This window comes from Selaginella moellendorffii, unplaced genomic scaffold (assembly GCF_000143415.4).
Source record: "Selaginella moellendorffii unplaced genomic scaffold, v1.0 SELMOscaffold_3, whole genome shotgun sequence".
NCBI classification, from domain to species: domain Eukaryota; kingdom Viridiplantae; phylum Streptophyta; class Lycopodiopsida; order Selaginellales; family Selaginellaceae; genus Selaginella; species Selaginella moellendorffii.
The window spans coordinates 2,618,000-2,633,328 of NW_003314264.1; the positions used below are offsets into that span (position 1 = coordinate 2,618,000).

Consider the following 15,329-nt stretch of genomic DNA (forward strand, 5'->3'; position numbering starts at 1 on the left):
TCTTATGCTTCTCAGTCTGCCAAAAGTGAACTGCTTATTATCTTGTTCCTGTCAAATTCTTGCTCCACAAAGTCCCTGTTTAGTCGAATCAAGAATATGCTAGTCGATTAAGAATATTCGATTGTTTCTGACAGATTATAGTTGGTAATTAAAATCTTTCATCGTCCCCGTGTGGTCTCGCTGCCGGCCTTGCAGTGTAAATGCGACCTCGCTCCCTCTTTATATATCCAATAGCTACGCGACGCCATAGCTAGGGTTTGGCCAAGCTTCTTGTCCGAGAGAGAAAGTAGATATTCCTGCTCTCAGGGTTTGATCGATCTTCGTCGGTGCCTTCCATGCGCTCCTAGGTAGGGTTTTGAGGCGCTGCGAAGAAATCCCGGCATGGAGGTAGCGCCGTCGCCGCGGCATCCGCCCAAGCGCGGCTCGAAATTGTCGTCCGCCAAGCGCCGCGCGGAGACGGTGGATACGGAGGGAATGTGGTGCTGCATTGTCCGGCGGCCGGCAGCGGCGATGGTGCGCGCGAGCGGAGAGGAGGAGTGGCGCCGGCGGGGCTCATCCGTGGCGGCGGCGCGGCACGACGAGGAGAATGCCACCACCGGCGGCAATGCGGGCTCGGCCAAGAACTCCAAGGAATTCGTGCTCAGGCCCAAGGAGCTGGAGGCGCTCATTAAGCAAGGCACGGGGATCGTGGTGGAGCGCACCAGCAAGGGCTCGCCCTTCCGGCTTCGTCTCTCGCCAGGAAGAGTGTCGCCCATCTCCGAGACTGCCATCGTCCCCGTGACGGCTTCTTCTTCCCCGGCTCTTGGCAAGTGCTCCAGCGGGAAGATGCTCATGCCCGTCTCTCCGCCCGTGGACAAGGCGAGAGCGTCGCCAACACTCATGGAGATGATGGCGCTCGAGCAAGACATCCACAGTTCCAAGCAGTCCGTGATGCTCTCCTTGCCCAGGCCGCCGTCCGTCCAGGAGAAAGTGGACGCGATTCTCCTCCTCCGGAGCCCTGGCAACCAGTTCAACGATCCATCCTCGAGCGATGTCAAGCTCACCATCACGGGCAGGGATGGTTTCAGCATCTCGATCAATGTCCACAGGCACATCCTCACTGCCCAGAGCCGCTTCTTCGCGGCAAAGTTCTCGGATTGGTGGTCCAAGCAGCACAGGATGCCGCTCAATGCCGTGGAGATCTCCGACTGCGAGGACGTGGACTTGTATCTCCAGACCATCCGGCTCATGTACTGCCGGGATTTGAGGCGGAGCTTGATCAAGGAGAGTGTCACCCGAGTTCTTGGGATTCTAAAGGTGAAAATTTTCTTCCTTTTTTTTTCTCTGTTCTTAACTGGTGTCTTTCTCTCAGGTGTCTGCGGCAATTCTCTTCGAAGCTGGCGTGGTTTCGTGCCTCGAGTACCTGGAAGCCATGCCGTGGCCAGAGGACGAGGAAGAGAGAGTAACATCGCTCGTCTCTCAGCTCCAACTGGACAGTGTCGCGTCAATGGAGGTACTCAAGAGGCTGAGCAGCATAGAAATGGTGGAGACGGAAAGCATCGTTGCCAGGCTCTTGCAGTCAGTGATTCAGGGAACCGACGAGAAGGCCCGGCGTGAGACAAAGTCTCTCGTCTCCAGGATGCTTCGCGAGAATCCTTCCATAGCCAAGGACTCGTGGGACTCTTGCCGGGGTTGCATATATCGGGCTTGCGAGAGCTGCCTCGAGGCTCTAAGTCGGCTCTTCACACAGGTGATCGAGAGCTCCAATGCGGCCGGCTATGAAAAGGAAGGAACACTCGGCGCACAGATATCTCGTCAGGCTGATAATCTCAACTGGATGGTGGATATCTTGATCGATCGGGAGATAGCAGATACTTTTGTCAAGATCTGGGCTTCTCAAGCGGAGCTCGCCAGCTTATACTCTCGGATTCCAAGCGTCTACAGATACGACGTGAGCCGGATCACTGCTCGGTTGTGCATGGCCATCGGCAAAGGCCAAGTTTTGGTGCCACAGGACGTGAGGTTTTTGCTGCTCCAGACGTGGTTCCAGCCGCTGGTGGATGACTTTGGATGGCTGCAAAGGTGTTGCAAGAGCTTGGACAAGAAGTCCGTAGAGGAGGGGATAAGCCAAACGATCCTTACGCTCCCGCTCAAGCAGCAGCAGTTCATCCTCCTCGGCTGGTTCGACTGTTTCTCGAGGAGCGCTGGTGACTGTCCGAACCTCAACAGAGCTTTCGAGGTGTGGTGGAGGAGGACTTTCGTGCGGCCATTGCTGGAGACGAGCTGCGTTCACCAGCTTACGAACTAGCGAGCACTAAGGCGAGTCTCTGTCTTTGCTCCTCTCTTTTCTTTCCAACTCGTCTGCCGTCTTTAACTTTACATCTTGTGGCCTGGTTGTAGGATGGGGACGAGGACGTATCAATTCGAGCTGCCAAAACGGGCATGCTGGAAAGAGTACCCGACGGAAAGGCCTTGGCGCTCACGGGTTTTCCTGTAGAGAGTTCCAGGTCGGTTGGGCTTATTTTATCTCTATAACATGTTTGTGTGTGTGTGTGTACATATAATGTACAAATACATTTCAGATTCTGCCGGAGCACCGTGGCTGGCTGGGCAGGATTCTTCGCTGCGGCAGAAGCAGCAGCCTGGTGTGGAGGTGAAAAAAAGAGAAACCATTACCTCAACAGGTAGTGTTGCAGGACCTTGACAAAAATCTCTCCAGTAGCTTGCAAGGCTTTTCAGTCTGGCTTGATCTTGGAGTGTGGTTTGCTGCTTCTGTTTTTCTATTTTCCCGTTATTATGATTCTTGGAGCTTTGTTGTTTGCTTGGCATTGGCAATGGCATGTGTAGCAACAGTGATACTTTTATCTCGTAAATCCCGCAGGCCTGCCTTGCTCGTTTGGTTGGCTCGCTGTTTTGGTTTTGCAGGGACGGCCTTCGTTTCCACAGAAGTTAGCAGATCAAACAGGCGATTACAGCAGCAGCACAAGAGGTACTGTAGTGTTTGTCGGATTGTTTTACTTTCTCGTGCCTCTCACTTTCAAATGCCGACAGGTGCGTTGTCACGGGCGAGCTGTGCGGTGCTGCAGTGCTTTTTGTGTCGATCGAGAGCAAAAGAAAAGCACGGAAAAAAAAAAAGTGGAGGAGGTGGTGATGACCACTGTCCTGGCAGCGCAGTCGCGGTGTAAGAGATAGCAATGTGGGAGAACGAAGACTGTTAGGTGCTGCCTATAGTGACTGAGGGTCCAGGAATTATAACTCGTTTGACAACGAGGAAGCGAGAACTTTGCTACCAGTGTGAGAATTACTCTTGCGCAGTATCTGTAAATCGTGGGCCACTTTTTTGCGCAGAGGCAACTTCTATGGACATTGAATAGAAGTGATGTAAACTTCTAAGATAGGAGGGGAAGGAAATAACTCTCCAGGATCTATAAAGCCCTGGCAGCTATCTTCGACAAAAAACTTACATGATGTAATTCCAGGGACTTAAAAAAAACCAGAGACTTAAAAAACTTCAGGGTGGCGATGGAATTCAAGGTGGAAGAATGTTTGTCATTAATGCTTCTCCCTTCCATGCCACCATTGCGGAGATCTTGGCTTCTCCGCCATGTCCAAGCTTGCTGGAACTTGCGAGTAGAGGTCGAGACCGTGAAGCAACCATGGACGAGGTGGTAGACCTTTGGAGAAGGCGATTATGTAACTTTGCGTTGCCAGTGCCTCGCAAAGTTTTGCATGCTCAAGCCTATCAGGTTGCCGCGCAGTCTATCCAAGTCCCAGTGCTGCTCAAGATGGAATCACGGTCGCTCTCGCCAGAAACTGCCGAGACGGCCTTTCGAGCGCATTCGTCCCACGCTCTAGCCATGGCTCGGACGGTGACAGGCCGACTATAATCCAATGCCCTGGTGAGCGCCTCTCTAGCCACCGCTAAGAGCGAGTGGCTATCAAACACAACCGGGATAAGCACGAGGAGGATGGAGACAAAAACTTACTTGGAGTTTGGATCGAGATGGTCCGACATAAACAGCGGAGCTTCTGGATACGTCGGGGGGACGAACACTCGCAGCGGTGGCAAAACGGCCTGCCATTACGAAATAGTCAGTCAGGCAAAGAAACTTGGTGGAAGCCAAAGATCGTTTCTACCATGTCTGGAATGTAAGTGAAGGTGAGAACAAGTCCTTTCTTGCCTTCGGATGCTGCTTCCTCGCTCCCGTCTTCACTGATATCCACCACGGTGTCGATGAGATGGTCATTCGTGTCGCGGATCTCTTGCTCCAGGACGTAACTTATCTATGAGCACAGAAACGAGTAGAAAGAAGAAAACGACACATGAGCATCTGTACCTCGAGCTTTTGACGCTTCCAGCCGGATATGACCTCGGGCGACTCGAGATCGGCCTCACCACCACCGTCGAGGCTGTTGGAAACACTTCCATCCGGGGAGATTACTGTCAGCGCAAGGGAATCAAGCGGACGCTTAGAGTTTGGCTTCCCTCGAGTTGATGCCAAGGCTCTAGCTCGTTCCCGGCTGTTTGTCATGGCTGCCAAATCCTCTCCAACAGCAGCTGTACATCCAGGACCCGGTCCCGTGGCGGCGAGCCTGTCGGACAGATACACGATCGATGCCATTTCCCTCGCGCCCGCGCTGAGAGCTTTCGGAGACATCGTTCTCACCTGCGGTGTAGGCTGATAGAAACCAATGAAGGAAAAGAGTAGACTTACGATCTTGAGAAGCCTCTCCAAAGGATCGGGACCAGCCGGATCAGCAGCTTGCGCAGGACTTGCAGACAAGTCCAAGAAAGGTGACGCTGAGATGCCCGGCGAGAGTACGAGTGGAGGTGCGGTCGACTGGATCGCAGCCTTGCTGTCGGAGTCGTCCTCCTCGATCGGTGGAAGAGTCATATGCGGTGGTGTCACCGGCGAGCCAACTTTGACGTTGTGAGGAGACGACGCTTGAAAGGTCTGAGGAGATGGAACCGGCTGAGCTGATCGAGCTCTGTGCCGCTTCGCATCCACCATTCCCCGAATGCCCATCTTTGAATCCTCCAGCATTTTCAGCTGCTGTTGCTGCTGCTGCTGGAAGAGTTGGGACGCTTGCTGCTGCTGATTCGACGTGTGCATGGCATGTGGTCCAGCATTTTGCCCCGGATTTGTAGCAGGCGGCTGCTGCTGCTGCTGCTGCTGCGGGAGATTTTTTTTCAGTGTATGCAGAATTTGCTTCTCGCAGTTGTCCACCATTTCTAGTCCAAACTTCTTTGGAGGGTTGTCTCTCGACAGAGATAAGACTCTAATGAACTTGAGTATGTAGTTCATGTAATAATCTAGCTTTGGTAGCTGATCTGCGGGTAGTGACTGCATGAAAGAGGTTAGTATCAGCAGCTGGAAAAGAACAGGAAGGAAAAGCTTACCCGTTTCCGTACACAAAGCTTATCCCACACTTGTTGGAAGTGTGGCAAATGCTTGTCCTTCAAGATTTGAAGCTGAAATAGAAGAGATAAACATACATGGATTGTTTATAAAAAACCGGTTACCTTGTTCCATGCCGCCTCTTGCTCGTCGATGGTTGGATCAAGCGAAGCTGTGAAGGAAACAAAGTAAACTCGCTCGCGGTCATATAAAGAAAGAGAGAGCGTACCTGAGGGAGTTTCGGCTTTTATTTTCATCCCGAGAGGCAGACTTTGCTGCTGGTGTTGAAGCATTTGTAGCTGCTGCTGCTGGAAAGATTGAGCACCCGGCGGCAGCATGGACGCTGCTTGATGCTGGCTGGAGAGTCCAGTTAGATGCTGCTGCTGCTGCAAAAGGCTCGCGGCCTGTTGCAGACCCTGCTGTGGATTCATCCGGTAGAGCTGCTGTTGTTGCTGTTGACGAGCTTGCATCATCCTCATGGCGGCTGGGTTTTGCGTGACGCTCACTTGCTGCGCTTGCATGGTGCTGTTACTAGAACTTTGAGCAACTTGAGCTTGGGCTTGTCTCATTTGTAACAACTGCTGCTGCTGCTGCATGATTTGGTTTTGATGTTGAGCCTGCTGAGCCACGAGTGACGAGCTCCCAGGCGCCACCTGAGCGCGATCGCTGGTCGTGTTCTTCGCGACCAGCTCCGCGGTTATCTTCCTATGATAGTCTTGCTGAAAAAAAGGGGGGGAATTTTTTGATGGATCCTCCTCAGAGGTAAAAACTTGCCTCATCCGTGGCGGTCTTGTACACCGCGTCCTCGAGGCGGGACGCGATCTGGAAGAGCTCGTTTATGCCGCCTGGCGCGTGGAATTGCTTGTGCAGCGTGCCCATCCTGCGGGCCATGAACGATCGTGTCTCAAGGAAGAAAAGCCCATAAAAAACAATCCAGAGAAGGAACGCTTACATTCTCTTCACCATCTTCTTCCGCTCATCGCCGCTCCGCCAAGCCATACGAAAGGCCAAGAAAAAACCCTACTAGGTAGCTCAAACTCCAAAGGAAAAGTTGATAACGAGATCTTGGTTTCTAGAGAAAAAAAACCATTTTTTCTAGCTAGCTCGTTGGCCTCCACTCGGAAACTGAAGGCCACAAGCACTTCGGCAGCTCTCGCCTCCACGCCGCGAGATCTGGGAAAGCTCCAGTCATCGCGACGCAGTTATCGTGCGGGAAGAACGTCCGGGTGCTCACTCCCCCGCCAGGAAACGCCTCCATCAACGCCGCCACCGTCTCTCTCATGGTCGCATCCCCGTCCCTGCGATCCTCGGCCTCCACGCACGATCCTCCGCAGTTCACCATTATCCTGCCTCCCGGCTTGAGCCTCTCGCCGAGCTCCCGCCATGTCCGAGCTCGCTGGAGCGGCGCTATAACTCTGCCTTGCCAGAAGAGGTCGACGATGATCCCCGCAAAGCCACCTTGCACGACCGCGTCGCGAGCCAGAGCATCGCCGATATGAACTACGAGCTTCCCAAGTTCTTCTCCACTGCAGTAACCGGAGTCATTGTCTTCCTCGTCCTCGTCCATGCCTGCTAAGTCGCTCGGCTTTCCATTCTCCAAGTCCAGCATTCCAAAGTAGCGCCTTCCAACTCCGACCACGGAAGCGTCCATCTCCCATCCGTGGATCTCCAGCCGCGGCCAGAAGTGATGGATGATCCTCGCGGCGGTTCCAGCGCCGAGACCCAGGATGGCGATCGGCCCCGGCGGAATTAGAGGCGGCAGCATCGCGAACGAGTCGTAGTACGAGCCTGTGAGGACCTTGAAGAAGAAGTGGACGCTGTGGATGTTGCCCGGCCTGTCCAGGAGCAACACTCGCGACCCCGCTAGTGTGGAGTCCGCACGCCGGGAGATCTCGAGCACTTGGACCAAGTTGTGGCGGCTCCGAAACTTTGTGAGCACCTTCACGTCCTCGTCTAGCACCTCTTGAGACCATCTGCCTGGAAGATCATCTCCTTCTAGATCCTGTTCCACTATTCTCAGCTCTTCCTCACTCCAAGCTGCTGCTGCTGTCGATGGAAGAACGGCCGGTTTTTCAGCTATTCTTCCAGCTGACTTTGAGAGTTTCGAGCCATACAGACTGATTGGCGGCATTGCATGGAAGAATCTAGTTCGTGAGCGCCTCGAGGCCATTCCAGGCGTTGGATTTTTCCTACCTGGAACGTCAATGGCGGCAGGCTTCGAACGAATGGAACAAGTTACCCATTTCGAAGTGGAGGTGATAGCTCTCGCCATGCTATGCTTGTAAAGCCCTAACAAGGTCTTTTTCAGACAGTAGTAGTAGCTCTCGCAGCGCTTAGCATTTCGACTATGAGTGTCTTCACATCCCTGAGGAAAAACAAAAGATAGCTCGCTCAAGTTTCTACTCAAAACAAAACTACTAGGGACTTACTTGCGGTCTTGTGCAGCTCTGGGGAAAGGAATGCGCAATTTTGTTGGTGTTCCTTGAATTGCAGCCTGAAATGCTAGCACCAAATAAGCCAGGGAAGCGAGAAATGAAAAACAAAATCAAGAAAGAACTCGCCTTTACGTAGAAACCGAGCGAATCAACGTCCAGCATGAACGCATGATCCACCTGATATCGGATATAACGTAAGAGAGCAAACAATGATAAAATTCCAGCTACCTTGACTCCAACAACGTGCTCTACAATAGCTTGCGTGTCGGCCGAATGATCTTTGTTCATGTGTGACTGCATAGTTGACGAAAGTAGCGAGGCGTTACCTTCAAATTTCTTTTCCTTACCGATATCGGTGTTGAGAACTGAGAAATAGGATCGACTTTGGCGGATTGGAAATTGTCGGAACTGAGGTCTGTAGAGAACTTACATTGGAATTTTTCTGATGCTTTAAATGAAGGCAATACCTTCAACCTCGGCGTGGCCAGTTTTGAGACCAGACACAAAACGCACTGTCTTTGGCTTGATCTTTGCGATCTTAAAGTCGCCAAAATCCACCTTCGCATGACAAGATCATATCAGTTCGCAGTTTTCGTCCGAAATATATCCTACCCAGAACGCGCGCGGATATTTCTTCAAGTAGACTTCGCGAGCTTCTTTCCAGTCTTCGCCCGATACCTGCAACATACATAAAACTTCGTTGTACTGAAGGCGAAACCAAAATCAGAAACTACTTACGTATGAAGCTTCTCCAACAACAGTGATGGAGGTGTCCGATTTATCGAGAGGATCTCTAGCAACAAGGAGAGAACATTTTGGATTGCATTCCATGTTCTGCAAAGTCACTACTGGACCGATCGAATTTGCTTCGTACGAATGAAATCAATACCAAAATACCTTTGTGTGAGGCGAAAGAGAACTAACAGCAAGAAGAGGTTGACCATTAGAATCAGAAGCAAACTCGATGGTCGATGGAACCGGAAATCCTTCGTACTTCTGCAAAAAAAAATTACATGAACTGAGAGAAGAAAGAAACAGCAAGGCTAGAAGAACCTGTGAAATCGTTGATAGAAATCCAATTTCCTTGTTCGCTAAAAGCGTCCGCGCCTCGTCTGCGTGAGAAAGCTTCACAGCTTTGCGCTGGACAACTCGAAGAAACAAAAAATGGTTTCCAATTCCCAAAAACTAAGAAGAGAAAACAAAAACACACCTGGTGATCGCTCACAACCTGCCATATGTTTGCTTCCGCATGATCGCTCGAAACAGCCTGAAAGTCACACAGAAAAACAAAGAAAAAATAAAAAAGAGGAAAGGTGAGAAAGGTGAGAAATCTAGCGAAAGAAATCCAGTTACCTGCTGAGCAGCGTCCGCCATGGCGAAATTCCTCGAGGAGAGGACCAGCCGCTTGGCGCAGTGGCCGAGAGCAGCCCCTCGCAAAACTGGAGTCGCGGAATGGAACCCTAGCGCCCCCATTTCGTAACAAGAAGAATACCACGAGCTGTTACTGGTAGTATACATCGGCAACCATTGAAATACAGAAGAAAGAGATCCTTTTTAGTGGTAAGAAAATCACATTTTCTCTAGAAAATCTCAACCATCTCTCAAGTTGGAACTTGACTTCTCTGGGCGTGTGGCGGCCATATCTCTTCGGCAAAGGCGAAAAGAATCTTGCAGTTTACTTTGAGATCGAACTGGAGGTGTCCGGGAAAGGATTGCACTGGGGAGACACTTTGCTCAACGAATTACCTGACAAAGAATAGCATTTTTGTCAAACAGAACAACGAAGCTGGAGGCTTCCAAGCAAACCATAAGAAAAAGAAATTTGAAGCGAAGCAAAGAAGAATCAAAGATCCTACCTTTCGCGATTGCCTCGAGCATTCTCACAACCTCGCTCATGCGGGGCCGCTTATCCGGATTCTTCTTCCAGCAGCGCTTCATCACGTACGCGAGCTCGCCGGGACACGACCGCGGGATCTTGGGCCGCAAGTTCCGATACACGAGCCCCTTGGTGATGTCTGCCAGGCTCAAGCACACCAATCCATACGCCATGTCGCAGCTATAGATCTCCAGCAAGCAAATCCCAAAGCTGAAAACATCCGACTTGCAATCGTATGCCCGCCCGTCCATCACCTCGGGCGCCATGTATCCGAAAGTTCCAATCTCCCCGCTCATGGCCTGATCGGCCTCCATCAGGATCCTGGCCGAATCAAAGTCGCCAATCTTGGCGCGGAGAGCCGAGTCGAGCAGGATGTTCTTGGTCTTGACATCCCTGTGGATGATCTTCCGCGAGTGCAGGTACTCGAGCCCCCTGGCTATGTCGATTCCCAGCTGGATCACGAGCTTGTAGCTCAGCCTCTTGTGCTGCGACATGAGATACTCGCGCAAGCTTCCGGTGGACATATACTCGGAGACGAGGCAGCAAACGTTGGAGAAGGCGTTCTTGTCCGCCACGCCGGGCGAAGCACCGATGAGCTTGACGATGTTTGGATGATCCAGCTTCCGCCAGATTCGCAGCTCCCGCATGAGGCAAACGCGCCGCCAGTCGGAGATCCCGTCCCCGGCCAGCCCCGGCTTGCTGCAATCCAAGAGCTTGATGGCCACTTCCTCGTTGTTGTATGTTCCCCGGTGGACCTTTCCAATCGCGCCGAGGCCGATCACTTCCCGGATCACCAGCTTGGACATATCGATCGTCTGGAGAGGCTTTGGAGCTCCTGCTGCTGCTGCTGCTGCTGGTGTTGATTCCTTGAACTTGCGCGATCCTGATATCGATCCGATGCTCATCGTTCTGCTCCACTGCCTGTCGAGAATTACATCTAGCTTCACGAACTTACCTTGTTCTTGAGGAGTCATATCGCGAAGGAGGGGAGAGAGAGAGAGAGAGAGAGAGAGAGCGGGGGTGAGTGAGAGAGAGTGAGAGTGAGAGAGTGAGAGAATCGCCCCTCTTTCCCTGCAAATCGCTATCGTTCACTATCTTTTGTTTCCGAAGTCTTCCCAATCGCTATATAGGCCATGGGAGAGGGGGTCAATAATTTCGACAGTATGTTCCTGTGCATATACCTACGATTTGTGAATTCCAGATAATCAACACCATTTGTGGGACATAACTAGTTAGACAGCGTCGGGTGGATAATACTCTTTCAATCAAATCAATGATAAAACTATATAGATTGAGAGTTTAGATTCGATAACAAAACATATGGCGATGACTCTTCTGGATCCAATTCCATCACTCTCTTTTGGATATGACCTCCACTGCCCCGGGCATTCCCATCTCCACTTTGGCACGCCCCCAGCACCGTCGTCCACGACACCACGTCCGGCTCAAACGGCATGCTCTGGACGAGATCCTTGGCGTCCCGAATATACCCCGCCCGGCCCAAAAGATCCACCATGCACCGGTAGTGGTCCGCCCTGTACGGAAGCCCGAAATCCAACCGCGCCGACCAGAAGTACGTCAGCCCCGTCTTGCACTCGCCCGAGTGGCTGGAGACCGCCAGCATTATGGTAAATGTCACCTGGTCGGGGGGCACGCCCTCCACGTGCAAGGCGTGGAAGACGTGTACGGCCTCGGCGTGGCAGCTGAACTGGGCGTAGGCCGCCAGCATCGCGTTCCAAGTTATGGTATCTTTACGTACCATGCTCGAGAAGACGAGCTCCGCGCCGTGGAGGCTACCGCACTTGGCGTACATGGTAACCACGGCGTTACCGACGGTAACGTCCCAGCTCAGGCTGCTGTCGCCGATGTGGGCGTGGATCACACGGCTGAGAGGCAGCGAGCCTATGGCCGTGCACGCGTCCACCACCCCCACGAACGTGATCTCGTTAGGCCGGACTCCCTCGACGTCCATTGTACGGTAGAGTTGCAGTGCCTCGTGGCCGCGAGCGTTTTGGGAGTAGCCCGAGATCATCGCGTTCCAGGAGACGAGGTTCCGGACGGGCATTCGGTCGAACACGTCGCGGGCCTCGTCCAGTTGCCCCCGTGAGGCAAATGCGGTTACCATCGTCGTCCAGGAGATCACGTCCGGATTTGGGATTCGATCAAAGAGCTTTCTCGCTTCGGTGATAAGCCCTGATTGGGAAAATCCGGAAAGAAGTGCGTTCCACGAGACTAAGTCGCGGTATGGCGTCCGGTGGAACATTTCCCTGGCCTCCTCCATATGCCCGTGTTGGGTATATCCCGTAATCATCGCGTTCCAAGATACCATATTCTTGTCTGGCATCTTTTCAAAGAGCTCCTGGGCTTCTCGGAGATGCCCGTTTTGTGTGTATGCCGAAATCATTGCGTTCCATGAGATAGTGCTTTTCTTTGGCATGGAATCAAAGAACTTTCGCGCTAGATCAAGATGCCCTGTTTGGGCATAAGCCGTAAGCATTGCCGTCCAGGCAGTGAGATCTTTGTGTGGCATTGCGTCGAAGATTTTTCTTGCTCGAGCGAGATCGTTTGCCTGCGCGTACGCGGAGATCATCGTTGTCCACGAGACAATGTCACGGTTGGGCATCTTCTCGAAGAGCAATTGAGCACGGTTTACTTGCCGGGTGTGTACGCAAGCCTTGAGCATCGTGTTCCAGGAGATGGAATCCCTCTTCGGCATCGCGGCAAAGAGATCCATGGCTGTTTGGAACTGGTTGCTCTCGGCGTAAGCCGCCAGCATTGCGTTGCCGCAGTAGAGATCATCGGCGCCATAGCTCTCATGGATGAGCTTTGCTTCGTGGATCTGGCCCTTTTGAGCGTAGCCCAGCACCATCACCGTGCACGCGATCCCACTCTTCTCTGGCATTCGATCAAAGAGATCTCTCGCTGAGCTGAGCTTTCCTTCTTTGGCATAGGCAGTGACGATCGTGTTCCAGGAAACTTGATCTAGAACAGGGCTCTCATCAAAGAGCTTCCTGGCTTCTTGGAGATGCCCGTTTTGGGCACATGCCGAGATCATCGTGTTCCAGGAGATCACATTCTTGTTTTGCAGCAAATCAAAGACCTTTCGCGCTTCGTCAACTTTCTTGTTCTGTCCATAGACAGCGATCATTGCGTTCCACGTCGCAAGGTTTTTCAAAGGCATTTTCTCAAAGAGCGTCGATGCTTTCTCGAGATGCCCGTTCCGGGAATATGCCAGGAGCATCACATTCCATGAGTAGACGTTCCTCTGCGCGATTCCCTCAAACACGTCGACCGCGTCTTTCAAGCTCCCGCACTTTCCGTACATCTCTATGAGGAGGTTCTGGAGATAGGTGTTTTGCTGCTCGTGGCTGCCAAGGATCTTTACGTGGAGGCGCTTGCCTTCGGCCAAATCTCTGGTTTTGCCACACGATTTAAGCAGCGAGGCATAGAAATGCGTATCAATCGTCGCAAGCTCCACCGCCATCGCTGCTGATCAGAATGGAGCTCGAGGAGTGCCTCCGCCTCGTTCAATCCTGCCACAGCATCGCATCCGCGAGAGAAGTTCATTCCAAAATCGCCCACCACTCCATCCCAACCAGCACTTTCCTCGCGAACAAGCTCATCGAGATGTACGGGCGGTGCGGCAGCGTTCCAGACGCCATGGCCGTCTTTGATTCCATGGGCCCGAGAAAAGATGCCTTCACCTGGGTGTTCATGCTGTCGGCATATTCTCGAAATGGGCATCTCGACGAGGCCCGGAAGCTCTTTTGCGACTGCATGCCGTATCACAGCCTGGTGGGGTGGACGGCCCTGCTGGACGCGTACGGACAGCACGCTAGACTGGATGATGCTCGCCACGTGTTCGAATCTATGCCCGAGTGGGACCAGGTGTCCCTCAACGCAGTGCTTTCGGCATATACCCGGCATGGGCATCTAGCATTCGCGGAGAGTATATTCTCTGCCATGCCACAGAGGAACCTCGTTTCTTGCAACGCAATGCTAGCAGCGTATGCTCACAACGGTGAGACCGTATGTGCAAAACGAATATATGACTCAATGCCGGAATGGGATCTGGTATCGCTGACTACTATGGTTGTAGCATATGCCGTTTCAAGGCATGTAGAGAATGCTAAGATATGTTTTGACCAAATGCCGCTCAGGAACCTTGTGTCTTGGAATTCGATGCTGAGCTCCTACACTCAAAACGGGCATTCAGCGGAAGCTAAATTGTTTTTTGATAGCATGCCACAGCATGGTCTAGTGTCACTGAATTTGATGCTTTCCTTGTATGCCCAGAATGGCCTCCACGACGAGGCAAAGTCTCTGTTCTACCAAATGCCACAACGTGATGTTGTCTCTTGGAACACGATGATCTCGCTGTACGCAGACCGGGGAGATGTTGGGACAGCCACAAAGTTCGTTGATGGGATGCCGTGCAGGAATATCGTCTCGTGGAATGCCGTGCTTAGTGCTCACAGCCAAGCTGGGCATGTTGAAGAGGCCAAATGTCTGTTTGATCAGATGCCACAGAGGGATCTGATCTCGTGGAACTCAATTCTTGTGGCATTTGTCCGGAATGGGCATTTTGAGTATGCAATGAGGACTCTAGAGACCATGCCCGAGCAAAGCCTTTACGCTTTGACTGCTATGATAAGCACGTATGCCCAAGTCGGGCATATCGAGAGCGCTTGGAAAGTTTTCAGTATCGTTTCTGGAAGAAACACTGTTTTGTGGACTACGATGCTTGTCGCTTTTGGAGAAAACGGCTATGTTCAGGAAGCAAAGCTTTTGTTCGATCACATGGAAGGAAAAGATGCCGTTGTTTGGAATTCAATGCTGTCGGCGTATGCCCAAAAAGGGCATCACGCTAATGTCTCAAAGCTTCTTAGTACGATGCCTGAACCAAGTCTAGTGTCTTGGAATGCTGCTCTCGGTGCATATGCCCGGCACGACCACAACTCTAGCAAGGTTTTCGATTCTTTATACACCATGAACACGATTGAAGCAGTTGACGAGACGTGCTCTAGTTTGGTGCTCCTGGCTTGCAGCCACAAGGGCGAAGTTTACGTTGCTCGACGATTCTTTATTTCAATGGTGTGGGACTTTGAAGTGGTGCCGACCAAGCAACACTACTGCTGCATGGTTGATATTTTGAGTCGCGCCGGTCACTTGGCCGATGCCAAAGAGCTCATCGAGACCATGCCTTTTGTGCCCGATTCTTTCGAGTGGCGGTGCCTGCTCGCGGCTGGACGATCCCACGATAATCTTGGAGATGGAATTGCAGCAGCAACTAATGTTTTTGGTCTGGATCGCAGTGATGCAACAAGCTATGTGTTGTTATCTAATTCTTACTCGATCATCAAGAGCACTTGAACTTGTTTCGTTCTCAATTGGCGCACACCAAGATCATGGTGATTATGGCTTTGAAGAAAAGCTGGGTTTAAACACAAAGCTATCTCTATAGCTATCTGGACACCACGCTCCTTTGAGCCACTCCCATTGCCGTCGAACTGGATAGTATGTAACTATGACACCTCCAGCGGCTTGTCGGTGAGGCGCGGTCACGTAAAACACGATCACGTCGTCGACCAGTTCCATTCGGAGCGGATAAACACTGAGCTTCGAATCTTGCAAGTCACT

The 15,329-nt window shown here is 52.0% G+C and overlaps 6 protein-coding genes across 9 annotated transcripts; 2 read left to right on the forward strand and 4 right to left on the reverse strand.

Annotated features, from left to right (window-relative positions):
- The first annotated feature begins 237 nt into the window (after positions 1–237).
- On the forward strand, positions 238–3,369 carry LOC9655263 (BTB/POZ domain-containing protein At1g63850). Of its 2 annotated transcripts, XR_002991259.1 has the most exons (5): positions 238–1,296; positions 1,352–2,298; positions 2,380–2,486; positions 2,562–2,968; positions 3,031–3,369. XR_002991259.1 is itself a non-coding variant. In XM_024666740.1 (3 exons), the coding sequence occupies exons 1-2, from the start codon at positions 382–384 to the stop codon at positions 2,285–2,287; spliced, it is 1,851 nt and encodes a 616-aa protein (XP_024522508.1). In that variant the 5' UTR covers positions 238–381; the 3' UTR covers positions 2,288–2,298; positions 2,380–2,798. The 2 variants fall into 2 exon arrangements, 1 of the variants encoding a protein (XP_024522508.1); XM_024666740.1 differs by lacking the exon at positions 3,031–3,369 and having other exon boundaries at positions 2,380–2,798.
- Positions 3,370–3,452: 83 nt separating this feature from the next.
- On the reverse strand, positions 3,453–6,411 carry LOC9643532 (mediator of RNA polymerase II transcription subunit 15a). Its single transcript, XM_002963688.2, has 10 exons — positions 6,331–6,411; positions 6,153–6,258; positions 5,608–6,097; positions 5,504–5,550; positions 5,381–5,452; positions 4,695–5,324; positions 4,317–4,646; positions 4,117–4,263; positions 3,966–4,054; positions 3,453–3,914 (listed from the first exon to the last, which is right to left on the reverse strand). Exons 1-10 carry the CDS (start codon positions 6,375–6,377, stop codon positions 3,722–3,724), a joined length of 2,151 nt encoding a protein of 716 aa, XP_002963734.2. The 5' UTR covers positions 6,378–6,411; the 3' UTR covers positions 3,453–3,721.
- A 14-nt stretch (positions 6,412–6,425) lies between these two features.
- On the reverse strand, positions 6,426–9,469 carry LOC9655265 (glutamyl-tRNA reductase-binding protein, chloroplastic). Of its 3 annotated transcripts, XM_024666759.1 has the most exons (12): positions 9,167–9,469; positions 9,024–9,080; positions 8,867–8,953; positions 8,711–8,809; positions 8,552–8,647; positions 8,426–8,491; positions 8,281–8,371; positions 8,161–8,228; positions 8,042–8,107; positions 7,940–7,990; positions 7,808–7,872; positions 7,595–7,743 (listed from the first exon to the last, which is right to left on the reverse strand). In XM_024666759.1, exons 1-12 carry the CDS (start codon positions 9,329–9,331, stop codon positions 7,683–7,685), a joined length of 972 nt encoding a protein of 323 aa, XP_024522527.1. In that variant the 5' UTR covers positions 9,332–9,469; the 3' UTR covers positions 7,595–7,682. The 3 variants fall into 3 exon arrangements, with proteins under 3 accessions (XP_024522524.1, XP_024522520.1, XP_024522527.1); XM_024666756.1 differs by lacking the exons at positions 8,711–8,809; positions 8,867–8,953; positions 9,024–9,080; positions 9,167–9,469 and having other exon boundaries at positions 6,426–7,743; positions 8,042–8,228; positions 8,552–8,634; XM_024666752.1 differs by lacking the exons at positions 8,426–8,491; positions 8,552–8,647; positions 8,711–8,809; ... (1 more) ...; positions 9,024–9,080; positions 9,167–9,469 and having other exon boundaries at positions 6,426–7,743; positions 8,281–8,372.
- LOC9655266 (serine/threonine-protein kinase STY8) lies at positions 9,347–10,856 on the reverse strand. Its single transcript, XM_002963691.2, has 2 exons — positions 9,670–10,856; positions 9,347–9,559 (listed from the first exon to the last, which is right to left on the reverse strand). Exons 1-2 carry the CDS (start codon positions 10,661–10,663, stop codon positions 9,489–9,491), a joined length of 1,065 nt encoding a protein of 354 aa, XP_002963737.2. The 5' UTR covers positions 10,664–10,856; the 3' UTR covers positions 9,347–9,488.
- Positions 10,857–10,946: 90 nt separating this feature from the next.
- LOC112344230 (pentatricopeptide repeat-containing protein At4g02750-like) lies at positions 10,947–13,523 on the reverse strand. Its single transcript, XM_024668636.1, has one exon. It carries the CDS (start codon positions 13,171–13,173, stop codon positions 10,972–10,974), a length of 2,202 nt encoding a protein of 733 aa, XP_024524404.1. The 5' UTR covers positions 13,174–13,523; the 3' UTR covers positions 10,947–10,971.
- LOC112344175 (pentatricopeptide repeat-containing protein At4g02750-like) lies at positions 13,188–15,062 on the forward strand. The gene has a single exon (XM_024668474.1). It carries the CDS (start codon positions 13,188–13,190, stop codon positions 15,060–15,062), a length of 1,875 nt encoding a protein of 624 aa, XP_024524242.1.
- The last annotated feature ends 267 nt before the right edge of the window (positions 15,063–15,329 follow it).

Coding starts and splice junctions, on each gene's coding strand:
- LOC9655263 (XM_024666740.1), top strand. CDS start 382: ATGGAGGTAGCGCCGTCGCCGCGGCATCCGCCCAAGCGCGGCTCGAAA. Junction 1,297..1,351: donor GAGTTCTTGGGATTCTAAAG/GTGAAAATTTTC, acceptor TCTTTCTCTCAG/GTGTCTGCGGCAATTCTCTT.
- LOC9643532 (XM_002963688.2), bottom strand. CDS start 6,377: ATGGCTTGGCGGAGCGGCGATGAGCGGAAGAAGATGGTGAAGAGAAT. Junction 5,453..5,503: donor AAGAGGCGGCATGGAACAAG/GTAACCGGTTTT, acceptor CTTCTATTTCAG/CTTCAAATCTTGAAGGACAA. Junction 4,647..4,694: donor TGGAGAGGCTTCTCAAGATC/GTAAGTCTACTC, acceptor CCTACACCGCAG/GTGAGAACGATGTCTCCGAA.
- LOC9655265 (XM_024666756.1), bottom strand. CDS start 7,650: ATGGCGAGAGCTATCACCTCCACTTCGAAATGGGTAACTTGTTCCATT.
- LOC9655266 (XM_002963691.2), bottom strand. CDS start 10,663: ATGACTCCTCAAGAACAAGGTAAGTTCGTGAAGCTAGATGTAATTCTC. Junction 9,560..9,669: donor GCTCGAGGCAATCGCGAAAG/GTAGGATCTTTG, acceptor ATTCTTTGTCAG/GTAATTCGTTGAGCAAAGTG.
- LOC112344230 (XM_024668636.1), bottom strand. CDS start 13,173: ATGGCGGTGGAGCTTGCGACGATTGATACGCATTTCTATGCCTCGCTG.
- LOC112344175 (XM_024668474.1), top strand. CDS start 13,188: ATGGAGCTCGAGGAGTGCCTCCGCCTCGTTCAATCCTGCCACAGCATC.